The following is a 14,624-nucleotide window of genomic DNA, read 5'->3' as shown; positions in this document are numbered from 1 at the left end:
AACATCAGGGCCGTGGAGAAAACTGACTTAACATCCTGTTTGAATCCTCGAAAGGGAGGTTTGAAGGCAATCTATTCACAAATGCCTGCCGTAATTAGAGAAGACTCTCTTCACGTGCTGTGAACAACTTAGTACAGGTGAGGCAGGGCCAGCTGGCAGCTGACCGAGGACGCTTGTGGCTCATGACATGAGGGTTGTAGAAAGTCTCGGTCCAAAGTAGACCGAGAAAGAGGCACCTGGGTGGCTGGGTCGGTTAAGTGTCTGACTTTGGCTTAGGGCATCATCTCACAGCTCATGGGTTCGAGCCCTGCATCAGGCTTTCTGCTGTCCGTGCAGAGCCTGCTTCGGATCCTCTGTCCGCCCCCCCCTTCCCTTCTCCCCCCGCCTCTGTGCCTCTCTCCCACTCATGCTCATTCTTTCTCTCTCGCTCTCAAAAATAAACATTAAAAAAATAAATAAAAGTAGACCAAGACAAGAGGCTGCACTCAGCTTCAGTTAGTGCTACTTCAACTACGGTCCTGGAACCAGTAGCCACAGCGGCATCCCTGCCGCTCAAGAGAAGCTCAAGAGAAGCTCAAGAGAAATGCAAACTCACGGGCCACTCCTCATAATAGACCATCTCTGGGCGTGGGGCTCAGCAGTCTGTTTAACAAGCCCTCTACGTGATTCTTACCTACACTCAGGGCTGAGAGGCGCTCGTGTCAAAGCCGGCAGGCAGCCTGGCCAACCGGAAAAGCCCAAAAGGTGATTGATCGCAGAAGCCAGAATGAGGTTTGAGTTTGAAGACGGGATGGGAGATAAAAGTAAGCATTAGTGTCAGCAACGGATACACCGAAGCTACGCGGATAGGAAGCCCTGAGGGAAAAGATGCAATGGCACCTTAACGTGACCCAGGAGAATTTTTACTCAAGTCGGTCTTCTCTACTAGGCAACGTGTATGGCTTGCAAGAGAGCAGGGTCAAATGTGCTATATTTATTTGGAACTGACCTTGTGTATGAGCGGGTTCTGTCTGCTACCAAATGGAAGTTGGACTTACGAAGAGCCAGAAGAAGTAAGTAAATAGAGGATATCCCGTTGGTATAATTATCGACCTTATGCTAGTAGTGTGGAGTATATAATTGTAATAAATTTAAGCTACCACTTACAGTGCAGCAGATATTCTTTGCAGCTTGTTTCACTTCTAAGAAATAATTCGATTTGAGAAATAGTGTTAAAGGTAAAGGCTGTTTACTAAAGTCACCTTGGCAGAGTCTTAAAGAAGAGATTCTTGAACCACATCTTGAATTTTTAAAGCATAATCTCTCAGTGTTATGCCTGAAAATCTACATAAAAAATTTTTCTCCAGGTGGTTCAGATGCTCAGCCAGATTTAGAAACCTCTTAACTAGAAAACAGACATGGATATGAACCAATTAGATGTCTCTCTTTTTTTTTTTTTTAATTTTAGGCTTGGACAAAGAAATATGCTTCCCCCTCCTTAAGGCTACACCTGGGCCTCAGATTCCTCTTCCCTGTATCTACTTGGCCCCTCTCCACCTGTTACCACCCTTTCCTCTCTGCCTGTGGGGGCTGGGAATAGAACATTCTGTCTTCCTTTGAACTCCTCTCACTGCCTGCATTTCCCAGGCTCCCAATTTCAGGGAAGGACTGAAACGGTTGTTCAAAAGTTGCCCAAGACATTAAATGTGAACCGTACCGGTTCTTCCTCATTCATTGTTGTGTCTTGTCTTCAGTCTAGAGAACTCTTGGACCTCTCTTCTTGACTTCTGAGACCTCAGTATCAGCTGGTTCTTCACCCATCCTCTTTAGGCTCCTTTTCAGTATTTGGAACCTGGTATTTGTCTTTGTCTTATTTCACATACCACAATGCTTTCCGCGTCCATCTATGTCTTTCCAAGTGTTAGGATTCCCCTTTTTCATGGCTGGGTAATACTCATATGTATGTCTTACAACTTCTTTATCCACTCGTCTGTCAATAGGCACTTAGGTTGTTTCCATATCTTGGATATTGTACACAATGCTGCAATGTGAAGATCTTTTTGACTAGTGTTTTTATTTTCTTCATATAAATACCCCGAAGTGGGATTACAAGATCATATGGTAGTTCTATCGCTAGTTTTCTTAGGACCCTCCATACTGTTTTCCATAGTGCTGTACCCATTTGCATTCCCACCAATTGCGCATCAAGATTACCTCCTTTCCATTCTCTCACCAACACGTGTTATTTATTATCTTTTGGATGATAGCCATTCTGACAGTTGTAAGGTGTTATCTCAGTATGGTTTTGATTTGCATTTTCCTGATAATTAGTAATGTTGAGCACCCTGTCATGCACCTGTTGGCCATTTGTATGTCTTGAAGAATGTCTGTTCAAGCCCTCTGGCAATTTTTCAGTGAGATTTATTTGGGTTTTGGCTAGTGAGTTATTGGAGTTCTGTATATGTTTTGGATATTAACCCCGGATCAGATATACAATTAGCAAATATTTTCTCCCATTCCATAGATTGTCTTTTCATTTTGTTACTAGTTTCCTTTGCTGTGGAAAAGCTTTTTAGTTGATAAGTCCCGCTTGTTTGTTTTTTCTTTTATTGCCTTTACGTTGGGTGCCGTGTCCAAAAAAGTCATTGCCAACGCTCAGTGTCAAGTTGTTCACGCTGCTGTGTTTTCTTCAAGGAGTTTTGTCGTTTAAGGTCTTATATTTAACTTCCATTTTAAATTTAAGCCTAATCAATTTGAGCTCAGGTTTGTGTATGGTGTAAGATGGGGGTCCAGTTTCATTCTTTGTATGTGACTGTCCACATTTCCCGGCACCATTTATTAAAGACGCTGTCTTTTCCCTATTGTGTATTCTTGGCACCTTTGAGATAAATTGACTGTCAGTTGTCAATTGTAATTGATGGGTTTTATTTCTGGGCTCTCTAGTCTGTTCAATAGATACATGTTTTTATGCTGATAACATAGTGTCTTGATTATCCTAGGTTTATAATATATAAAGTTTGAAATCAGGGAACATGATGCCTCCAGCCTCATTCTTCCTTCACAAGATTGCTGTTTGGGGTCTTTGGTGATTGCCTACACATTTTAGGATTATTTTTCCTACTTCTGAAAAATGACATTGGACTTTTGATAGGGATTGCACTGAATTTATTGATTGCTTTGAATAGTATTAATATTCTTCCAATCCATGAGCACAGAATATCTTCCTCTTATTTGTGTCTTCGGTGCCTTTCATCAATGTCTTATAGATTTCAGTGCAGCGATCTTTCACATCCTTGGTTAGATATGTTGCCAGGTTTTTAATTGTTTTCATGCATCATAAATGGAAGTATTCTGTACTGGTGTCTTAAATTAGGGTCATCTCTAGGATTCAGTTCAAAAAGTACTAATCGTTAATCCATGCCCTGTGTCAGTTCCTGTTTTTAATATTTGTTATACAGTAAGTGGGATAAAGTACCTGCCCTTGTGTGACTTCAGAGTTGGGTGGAGGAAGCGCAAATTGGAGAGCTCGCTATCCTCACCTTTGGTAGGTGTGATGACGGGATGTTTTAGATTGAAGACTCTGAATGAAAATTCGTCCATGGTTCCTGCTACAAACACTGTGCAGTTTGACTATTCCTATGGTTTTGAGTACCCACATGTGATGACTCCAAATATCTATTATTGAGTCCAGAATGGTAAAGAATGGTTAAGAGCATTCTTGAGTCAAATGTACCTGGGTTTGAATCCTGGCCCTGCCACTCGATAGATGTGTCACTTCAGACAAGTTGCTTACCTTCACCTAAGACCTAGTCCCCTAGTTGTACAATGGGGATGGTGAAATCAGAGATGTAGGAAGTTAGACACACCAGATAAAGCTCTCAACAGTGTTGCACCTGGCATATGTCAAGTACTCCGTGTATATTCCATTTAACTTTGAGTTCTTGTTTTTTTTTAATTTGTTATTTTTATTTTTCCCCATAGTTGACTCCTCAGGGTAGCGTAAGCTTTCATTTGGAATTCCTAGACTTCCATTCATCTAATGCAACGTAGTAACAACTTTTAGTAAGAACTTTTGAACCAGCTCTTCAGTTCACCAAATGCTCCAGGGTTACTAAAATGACACAGAAGGGAAAAGACGGTACTATTTTGTGTGTGTGACTTTTGAACCTCCCACAGTGTGTAGCAAAACACGTAGTAGCTTCCCAGGTACGTGACCAAGTACCACGGACTGGGTAGCCTCAAATATCAAATTTTTTCTGGAAGCTAGAAGTCTCATCAAGGGCCATGCTTTTTCTGAAGGCTCCAGGGCGGGTATTCTTCCTTGCTTCTTCCAGCTGCTAGCTGATAGTTGCTGGTGAGCGTTGGTATTCTTGACTTATGGCAGCATCATGCCAGGCTCTGCCTCCCTGTCTGTCTCTGAATCCAAGCTTCCCTTCCCTTCTACAGATCGCATCACTGGATTAAGGCCAACCCTCACTCAGTATGGCCTCATCTTAACTTGATTACATCTGCAAGGATCCTATTTCCAAACAAGACCATAGGCGTAGGTATGGGGTTTAAAACTTGAACGGATCTTCTTGGGGGACACAGGTCAACCCAGTACAATGCACGCAGCAAATGTTTACTGTATCTTGGGGGAGTAAATGATTAACTTTCGACTGGAAAAGCAATGATTTTCCAATCTCATTTTGTCTCTCGCATGAGACATTGTGTTTATATGTGAAAATAGTCGGTCCTTAATTGGCCCCAGTATGAGCAGGGTTCAGACTCTTGCGTGTGGTACCTCCTACAAATTCCTCCTATAGAGGACACCCAAATGCAAAGTCTGTTATGATCACTATAGACTCTAAGCCTGCACTTAGAGCCAGCTGCTTGCCAAATGCTGCCTGCCTACAACACTCCGTAGCCCTCATCTCCATATCCTTGGGACCATTTCACAGGTAATCACAGGGTCTGACTCACTTTTGGCTCTAGGAACAATTGTGGCCTTCAGCAGAAGGGATTTACAGAGCTCTTACGAGTATTTACTCGGTTGTCCTGGAATGCCACGTCATGTCAACCATGTTGATAGCCTGGCCTCATTTATTGTGTTGCTTCTGACAACTGAGTATTTGTCTTGATTATAAGAACGAATCTTAAAAAAGATGGTAATTATGTGAAATGATGAATGCGTTCATCAGCCTGATTGTGGTAATCATTTTACACTGGGAAAAAATGTTAATGTTTAAAAACAATCTCCATTTCTGGCCTGGTTCTGGTTTCCTTGGCTCATTGCACGGCCCAAGCCCCTATTTGATAACCCTTGTGGTATTGCTGTTCTTTTATAAGCAAGGACCTGCGTTCATGCTGGGCCCTCATATTCAGTTCTTGGGTCAGGGGTCTGGTGACTAAAGTAACTTGCCCCCTCCCCTGACCCACCTATGAGGATATCTGAAAAGAATCTGCTCCTAAAATCCCTTTGGCCCCCATTCTGTCTCTGTTGTCCTCTAGATGGATGTCTCTCAGCTGAGAGCGCTCACCTCAGTTCAGTTTGTGTCTGTAGCACCTGATCTCCCCCAGGAGGCACATCCCATTCTAGGCTCCAGTCTCTCTCACAATCTGCCCTGTCCCTCTGGTGGGGCGGGGATTCTTGTGTGATCAAGTACATATACACATCATGGAATTACAATCTATCCCAACATTATTTGCAAGGTCAGGTCCTTTATCATTCGGATCTTCCGATACTGCTTCTGTTGATTTTCCTTAATGCTGTTTTGCTTGGTGAGTCAGAACTAGCTGAACACAGTTGCTCTGATGCTAACAGAAAGATATTCTGCTCGGATTATTCTTAGTGAATTGGAAGATCGTGATATTCTTCTGTAAAATGAACACTGTGATGGCTGAGCATATTTGTGACGTAGCCAGCCTGCTAGTCTGCCGATAAACCCAAGTGGGTATCACTACAGTGCTCCCATCAGGGAGGAGCTAAGTGCATGGCTCATTGAGTCACATTCTCCTTGCCTCAAATACTGTCTAGAAGTAAACCTCTTTGGAGGCCAGTGTTAACTCCTTCAGGTTATTAGGAAGCTTAGCAGTGTTTAGCAAACTGTTTTGTCCACTGAAGAAGAAACCTGTTTACACTGGTGATATTCAGGCGGCTGAGGGATGCACTGGAAGGTCAGTAAAAGGTGAGCTAGAACTTAGACTTTAAAGATTCATGCTAAGATCCACAGTGTATTAATTTTGAGGAAGAAGCTAAAAATCTTGAATATAATCAGAAGCAAAGAAGGAGTTCAGAATGGTGGTTTTTCAGCAAGAGAGTCATTTATATAGCAAAGGCAGCCAACTCTGTTAGAAAATACTTCAGAGATGACTAAGAATGTTAACATGAAGCCAAGACTATTTTGAGGTGGATTCTAGAATTGAGAGCTGGCATGTAAAAGGTTCTATTAGAAAGATTCTGAATTCTCAAGTAGAAATCAGTCTGGACTTCCCAAATATTTTCTCTTTTCTTGACGGTAGACATACTCCTCAGGAGAGCAGTTTAGTTCATCCGAACTCAGAGTGCCCAACACAGAAGATCAAATCAAAACAACTTCAGCTGTCCCCAAGACTTGTAAATGAATGGCATGCAGTGTATCTTGTCCTTGCTGTTCTTGGAGTTTCTGAGGGGTGCTTTTGCAAAATTGAGTGGCAAATCCAAACGGACAGGTATATTGTAACTTATACTAAATGGATTCACAAGTCAAGTCATGTGTACAGACTGACACGAACCTTGCCTTTTATGCTTAACATCTTTTCCTGCTTCAGTTTGCTTTTAATCATGAAGTACACTTTTTCCAGTATAAATGAAACCTTGTAATGATAAGAAAAACAAAGGTTTCGAAAGCTGTAAAGAAGGAAAGAGCAAACCCACCCAAAGTCCTAGCATCCAGAAGCAATGCGATCTGCTGTTGATATGGTTCCTCACTTCTTCCCAAGTCACATTTTTTGGTTCTATATATACCATTTATATCTGGTTTCACATTTTTACGTAACTTCTAAACTTAAGCATTTTTCAAGCTATTGACAACTCTGTGGATACATTTTAATGATTATATAATGATATGCAGTTTAGTTATTCAGCTAATGAACATTTAGTTTGTTTCAATTTTTCCCCACAGTTGTCAGTCAGGCTGCAATGAATATGTTTGTTCTTTACCCCTCTTTGGCATCTAGCGGAGAATGCATTCTGATAGTAACACCCCCTCTGATTCTGTTTCAGTAAGAATGTTTACAATGTAACTAGCATTTATTCTTTCCATTTAGCTTTCTTTAAAAAAAAATGGCATAGCTAAAAGAGTATAGGTTTTCTTGCTACAAACATGAAAAGAAACCGAACAATATCCCATGCTATCGGATATCCTCTAGGCTCATCTACAGCTTAATATTCCTTTACAATCCCACGTTACTACAGGCTGGAGGTATCCTGTAAGAAATCAATCCTATAGAATTCACACAGGTAAGTCTACTATAAAAAAAGAACCGGCGGCACCTGGGTGGCTCAGTCCGTTGAGCATCCAACTCTTAATTTTGGCTCGGGTCATGATCTCAAGGTTCAGTTCATGAGTTCGAGCCTGTGTGGGGCCATGTGCTGACATTGCGGAGCCTGCTTAAGCTTCTCCCTCTCTCTCTGCCCCTCCCCAGCTCGCACTCTCTCTGTCTCTCTCAAAATAAATAAAATTGAAAAAGAAAAAAGAACTATGCTTTATTACCTACTACAAACAACATAGCACAGAAAGAGCTAAAGAATGTTTGAGGAGAGGAGCACTATAGTACTTTAGGAACATAGCCTTTTATTAAGGAACAAGTGCAGCTAATGTCATTCAAATTACTCTGAACTACTATGTTTTAGGATATATTCCACGTAATTTAATTTTCATAATGGATTGGGCTGTTTATTCCTTTGAAATGAAAAAGAAATCTCATTATGAACCTGTGAACCATTCTGAAGAAAATACAAAAACAAAAGTGACCTTTAATGTCCTTTTTAAGTCTGAAGTTCTGTGAAAACAGTAAGGTTAGGAAATGACCTGTGTTTTAATGAACAAAATGTTTGAAATGATACTAAAAATTTCTAAGTGATCTAATTCTGAATCCAACAGGATTCTAAGTTTTGATGGTTTTCCCTCAAAATTCTTCACATCTGTCTATTCTTTTTGCCCCCTCCTCCAAGCTCCCATATTAGCTACTGCTTTTTTGCCTCGAAATCCATATAAAGACTTACAAATCCTATGTGTGCACCACTGTATTAATATTAATACACTATAAAGTTACACAAAAAGAAATGAAAAGGCATAAAGTTAAATACAAATACAAATATTTGAGAACTGCTGGATTTGATAATGGCATTGAATGGATATTAATTTCACTTGTATGTAAGTTTCTTGCTTGTTTATAGAAAATATACACTGATGTACTTAGAGGTAAAGGGATATCATATCTGCAATGTACAATCAAATGGTTTGGAAAGACATAAACAGAGAAAATAAAGAAGGTGGTAAGACAAATGAAATAAAATATTGACAACTGGGGGAGGGGTTAGGTGAAGGGCACTTTTGTAGATTTTGAAATTATTTCAAAATAAAAAGTTTTAAGTGTGTGTGTGTGTGTGTGTGTGTGTGTATAAAGTTGAAGTATATCTTCTTGCCTCCAGTGGATGGCCTTGCACACCCCTTGGGTTCTACCCTCCAATCTGGGATCAGCTGGCCCAGAGTCTAGTAACAATGTCCACATTGGTCTCTTGGCCTCTTTTCGCCCTCTTTTTATCTAACCTCAACCCGTCTGTCAGTGACCTTCCTAAAGTATAAATCTGATGATGTCACTCACCTTCTTTAAAATCCTCTATGATTTCAAATTAGCAAGAGAACCAAGAAACCTACTAGGTTATCACAGGAGGCTTTTCATTGTTTGGTCCCATTCTTCATTAATGGCCTATGTTGCAGCCACAGGAACTACTCCTCGCATTTGTAGTTGTTATTGCAAATAGTGTTTCTTCTCACTGGAATGGTCTTCCTTTGTCTGCCTTTCCTACTCCTCTTTAAACTCAAAATTTTATCCTCTGGAGTCACTGCTGACCTTGAGGTCAACCACTTCCCCCATAGCAGCAATTTAATTGCATTTTAGTTATTTACTCTCTGAGTTTAGCTCTATCCAGTTGCTAGAGACTAGTGACTGGTCATACTCTTCTCAGGATCTGTTGCCACCTGGTTGATTATGACAGAACAATGCGTGGCGTGTAGCGGTGAAAGCCCGTGGGATAAATGAATGAATAGAAGCCTACCCCAAAACTTCCGCAGAAGACTTTACATGTTCTGCCTGGTGGCACATACAGCTTTACAAAGAGATCTGCTTAAGGAAGGAGATGCCCTTTATCCAAGATCAAATACTCAATGTCTGAGGATAGAATCCTGAATTTAAAATCACACTACGATTAGCGACGGGACTGGTAAAATGACCCAGTGTCCAGCAACCCTGACTGCTGTGTAGACGATAACTGGATCATGATGGTTATTTATGTTGAACTTTGATCTGTGGCGGTTGTATGAAGTACAAGATTTTCAGTCAATTGGTGCTTGGCAGCTGACTCTTAGGAAGTCTTTCTAATCTTTAAGAGGTTTACTTTTATTTCAATTTCATTTAAACTCGCTAAAATTAATGGGGTGCCTGCGTGACTCAGTTGGTTAAGCATCCAACCATTGATTTCGGCTCAGGTCATGATCTCACAGGTTCGTGAGTTTGAGCCCACATCAGGCTCTGCGCTGACAGCGCAGAGCCTGCTTGGGATTCTCTCTCTCCTTCTCTTTCTCTCTCTCTCTCTGCCCCTCCCTCTCTCTCTTTCTCAAAATAAGTAAACTTCAAAAAAATTTTAAATGAACTTTCTAAAATTAAAATTTTATTAATGTCTCATCTAGTAGTTAACCTAAGTTTTCTCCTTTAAGTTACAGTGTAGTGTTGTATTTATTTATTGCCTGATTTTGGACCATTCTTGCATTCCTTTACCAAGCCTTCCTCGGTCAAGACACTATTCTGATAGGAATGTATTATATCTACCAACATTTCATCTGCTGTTCCATAGTTACATTCATAAAAGGCATCCGTTGTTTGCATGTAAATATTAAGCCGTGTAACTCTTCATTATGTTTTAGAAATCATTCCAAGAAGACATCGAGTCAAACTTCCCTCAAAGATTGAATTTAGATAATAGAAGTTCTAGTAGTTCTACCAAGTCCGAAATCCTGATAGCTAACATTTATTAAGTGCTTATTTCGTGCCACTCTTTTAGCTGCTTTGTATTTATTAACCCATTCACATCCTATTGCATTCATATGAAACAGAAGTTATTATCCCCACCTTGTGGTTGAGGAACCGAGACCCAGGGATGCAAAGTACTCAGGGTCCCAGGGTGGTAAATGGTCGAGCCAGGATTTGAACTCAGGCATTCTGGCTCCAGAGCCTCTCATTCTTCAGCCAGTATGCAGTATTCCCCAGCGTGATACTGGGGAAAACACAAACCCCAGCAATTACTTGTTCACAGACAGAATCTGATATAATCATTGTTAACATAATTGAGTAAACAACGTCGAATTTACATGAAAAATACCATAACTACATATCCTCTATTATTATTGTGACCTAAATTGGGGAATAACTGTACTTAACTATTTAAAAACTTAAATATTACCAAAGTAACTATTTTTTTTTTCTTTTCAGCAATCTCGACACAGAAGAACTATGTGGTAAGTTGTGTTGGGAGAGGGGGAGGCAGTCAAACTCACTACTTGCTTTAGAATGAAAAAGAAAGCCATCTTATATAAATTTCTATATACCCTAAAATTAATGTCCTAGATTAGGAATTTGGGAATATAAAAGATAATTGAGATCCCAAAGGATTTATCTTAACTGAGTTTTACTCAAGCATGTTTTTCATTGCAGAAAGAGTTGGGACTCAATTTGGTCATGGAGGAGAGTTATTTTGTTTGCATTTGGTACAATTAGTTTCTAGTAGAAAACTCTCCACTAGTTTGAATATATTTTTAAATTGGTGTTTAATACAACTTCATTATTCTTTTCAAATAGATTGCAAGACTGACCCCCCTTGACATGTAAAAACAACTCTGTCCCATACCTGCCTAAACAGTTTTGGAGTTTTAAATGTCACTTGCAAAACAAGTTTCAATGGAGAGAGGAATTTCTACAGATTCTTGATTTAATAGCCTCTTCTATTATTTTCTTCATCTTTGTGGTTGGAAACAAAAGTCAAAGGCTAGGACTGTGGGAAGGCAAATATTTCTGAGATTTATCTTTTGTTTTGAGTAAATTGTGGAGCACTGTGAGACTCTTCAGTGTGAAACAGCCATTTTTCTCTGAACACTGGAAGGTTTTAGGCTTTATGTTTTAAGATAAATATATAACACCTTGTCCAGGTTTGAGTTTATTGTCTAGGCTTCTTAGAAATAATTTTATAGATGATATTCTTTGAAACTCTTAATTGAAGTCATAAGCACTTCCTGAATATCTTATAATCCTTATAAATTTGAAGTTTACCAAATCATCACATAGTCCATTTTACAATATTCAAGAGTGGTTATCTTCCATTTCATCAAAAATGGTAGAGCAACACCAAGTGAGGATATGCCAAGACAATATATCAGAATACAAGCTTTCAAGAAAAGAACTCTGGACAACACAAATATGATAATCACCAACCATGAGGTTTCACATTTTCCAATGGTCATAAAAAACTCTATTTCCTGTTCCTGTATTGTGTCTATCTTGTATTCCGTGAGAAGAATCCAGCTGAAAAGCAAGCTGTTGATGCAGAAGCAAGGTATCTCGGTACTAAAGCAGTTCATGTTTTGTTAGTTATGAAACACTAGCAGAGAAAAACGGAGGAAATCCTGACATGCTTTTACACATAATCAAACCATGATCTGTCCACACATGGGTATTATACTGTGCCAAGGAGGCAAAAGGGCCCGTGGGGACCCTGGCCACCAGGCTTTCTAAAGAACAGCAATCACGATCAAGGTCAAGTTGTGATCCATTCTCATCCATGGGCAGATGGTCCCTGCCAGTGAAGTGGAGAGATGAAGTAGGGAAATGGAGAAGATTATGTCAATAGTTTTGTGAGGTTGGGAGACCCATTTCTAGATAGGTTAGGCCAAAATAAGGATTTCCTCAAATCATCCACTTAATTCTTTTTGTTGTCTATTTAACTTTGCTTAGGTAGGCATGGCTCTTGAGAAAGCAAACTGTTAAAAGGGCTTTTAAGATGAAGACATTTAGTGGTTCTTGTTTGCTATGTTGCTTATGTATTGCCATCAAAGAGTATTACATTATCCTCTCAGTGTAATTGTGTATCTTCACTTAATCCGCTACAAAAAAAAAGTTTAATTTGTCTTCTATAATAATAGAACTCGATTAGAAACCTACTCTGTACTTAGAAAAAGCTTTGGCTATGAATTTCCCCATAGTTAAGGAACTAGTATATGGGGTTTTAATGCAACCAAATTGCTCTGTATTTTTAAACCCAGTGATTGTAGTCCCAATTGTGTGTTATAATCCTCCCCCTCTCTGCTCAAGAATATGCATTTTAATTTCCAGAGTATAGTTTCATGTCTTGTTGTTTTGTAAATATAAAGTAAATATTTAAGTTGGATTCTAATCAAAACCAAATGCTTCAGTGCACGCAAGTAAAATCTGTCGACTCACATCCCGAACAAATTTGCCCTGGTGCATGGGAGGGATGACATTTGATTGGCATGAAAAACAGATTTCCTGTGCTCTTTCAGGGAAGCCAGTTAAAAGGTCCAGATATCTAACAACTTTCATTCTGTTGCTTTTACTTAGTTAACTAAATTATACACCTAGAAATCAAAATATGTTAAAATAAAGTATTGCTTTATTTTAGTTATGAAAATAATACTTAACTGGTTTTTAAATTTTAGCAATACAGACTTACATTGGCATGTAAGACAAAATGTCAGCCTCCCCTCTTCCCTCTCTCCCTCCCTCCCACTGTCTCTCTCTGTGTCTCTCTGTCTCTTTCTCTGTCTCTGTCTCTCCTCTTGCCTGATAGTGACCTCCACTGCTAACTGCTTGGAGCATATCCTTCCAGATACTCTTATGCCTGCGTTGACATTGACAAATATACTTTGATAGATAAGTCAACATCCATCACCACACACAGTTCTTGTCTTGTAATGAGAACTTGTAAGATGTATTCGCTTAGCAACTTTCAAATATGTAACACAGTATTACTAACTACAGTTACTGCCTTGTATATTTCCCCCCATGACTGACCTTTAAGATCTACATTCTACTTACTTTGCATTTCATTTGTTCTTTTTCCAATTCCTTGAGGTGCAAAGATTATTATTATTTGAGATCTTTCTTGTTTCTTGATGTAGGTAGCATTTAACTCTATGAACTTCCCTTTTAGAACTGCTTTTGCTGCATCCCATAAGTTTTGGTATGTTGTATTTTCACTGTTATTTGTCTCAAGTTATTTTTTTGTGTTCTCTTTTAATTTCTTCTTTGATTCATGGTTGTTCAAGAGAGGGTTGTTTAATCTCCACAGATTTGTGAATTTTCCAGTTTTCATCTTGTAATTTCTGGTTTTACATCATTGTGGTCAGATGAGATGCTTGATATGATTTCAGTCTTCTTAAATTTATTAAGGCTTGTTTTGTGACCTAACATCTAATCTATCCTGGGGAATGTTCGTTGTGTACTTGAGAAGAGTTTGTATTCTGTTGCTTTTGGATGGAACGTTCTGTGTGTTTGTGTGTGTGTGTGTGTGTGTGTGTGTGTGTGTGTTTGTGTGTGTGTGTAGTCTATCTGGCCGAATGTGTCATTTAAGGCCATTGTTTCTTTATTGATTTCTCTGTTTGGATATCTGTCTATTGATATAAGTGGCATATTAAAGTCTCTTACTATATTGTATTGTCTATTTCTCTCTTTAGATCTGTTAATATATGCCTTATATATTTATGTGCTCCTGTGTTATGTGCCTGTATATTTACAAATGTAATATCCTTCTGGTGGATTGGCCCTTTATTGTTACATAATAACCTTCTTTGTCTCTTTTTATAATCTTTGTCTTAAAGTCTGTTTTATCTGATCTAAGTATAGCTGCTTCAGCTTTCTTTTGGTTTCTAATTGCATGTAAGATCTTTTTCTATCCCTTCGCTTTCAGTCTGTGTCCTTATATCTGAAATAAGTCTCTTGGTGGCAACAAAAGATTTTCAATCCATTCATCCACTGTCTTTTCATTGGAGAATTTAGTCCATTTACATTTAAGCTAAGTATTTATACATATATGCTTATTTATGTATCATTGATTGTTTCCTGACTGTTTTGTAGTTCCTCTGTTTCTTTTTCTCTTGCTTTCTTCCTTTGTGACTTGATGCTTTTCTGTAGTGGTATATTTCAATTTTTTCTTTGTCTGTGTGTATGTGTGTGTGTGTGTACCTAGTGTAGGTGGTTACCATGAGGCTTACATAAAACAATTAGAACAGTCTGTTTTAACTTAATAACAACTTAAGTTTGAACATGCTCTAAAGCTCTACATTTTTTACTCGCTCACCTCCATGAAAATTTTTATGCTTTAGATATCCCAATTT

At 39.0% G+C, this 14,624-nt stretch overlaps 1 protein-coding gene and 1 long non-coding RNA gene across 3 annotated transcripts in view; one reads left to right on the top strand and one right to left on the bottom strand.

Moving 5' to 3' along the window:
• The window catches only part of LOC113600664 (uncharacterized), a 32,224-nt gene extending 31,377 nt beyond the window's left edge, over positions 1 to 847 (bottom strand). The window contains exon 1 of the long non-coding RNA XR_008292799.1: positions 674 to 847. This is a non-coding gene — a long non-coding RNA (uncharacterized LOC113600664). The remainder of the gene's footprint in view (positions 1 to 673) is intronic.
• Positions 1 to 14,624, top strand: part of NECAB1 (N-terminal EF-hand calcium binding protein 1) — a 192,156-nt gene that overhangs the window by 69,164 nt on the left and 108,368 nt on the right. For both annotated transcript variants that reach the window (XM_027064259.2, XM_015082867.3), the window contains exon 4: positions 10,711 to 10,736. In XM_027064259.2, the coding sequence (XP_026920060.2) occupies positions 10,711 to 10,736 (26 nt within the window). The remainder of the gene's footprint in view (positions 1 to 10,710; positions 10,737 to 14,624) is intronic.

The sequence above is a fragment of the Acinonyx jubatus genome, chromosome F2 (genome assembly GCF_027475565.1).
Source record: "Acinonyx jubatus isolate Ajub_Pintada_27869175 chromosome F2, VMU_Ajub_asm_v1.0, whole genome shotgun sequence".
Taxonomy (NCBI): Eukaryota; Metazoa; Chordata; class Mammalia; order Carnivora; family Felidae; genus Acinonyx; species Acinonyx jubatus.
The sequence above is the reverse complement of the archived record's forward strand: the minus strand, read 5'-3'. Positions and strand labels throughout refer to the sequence as shown.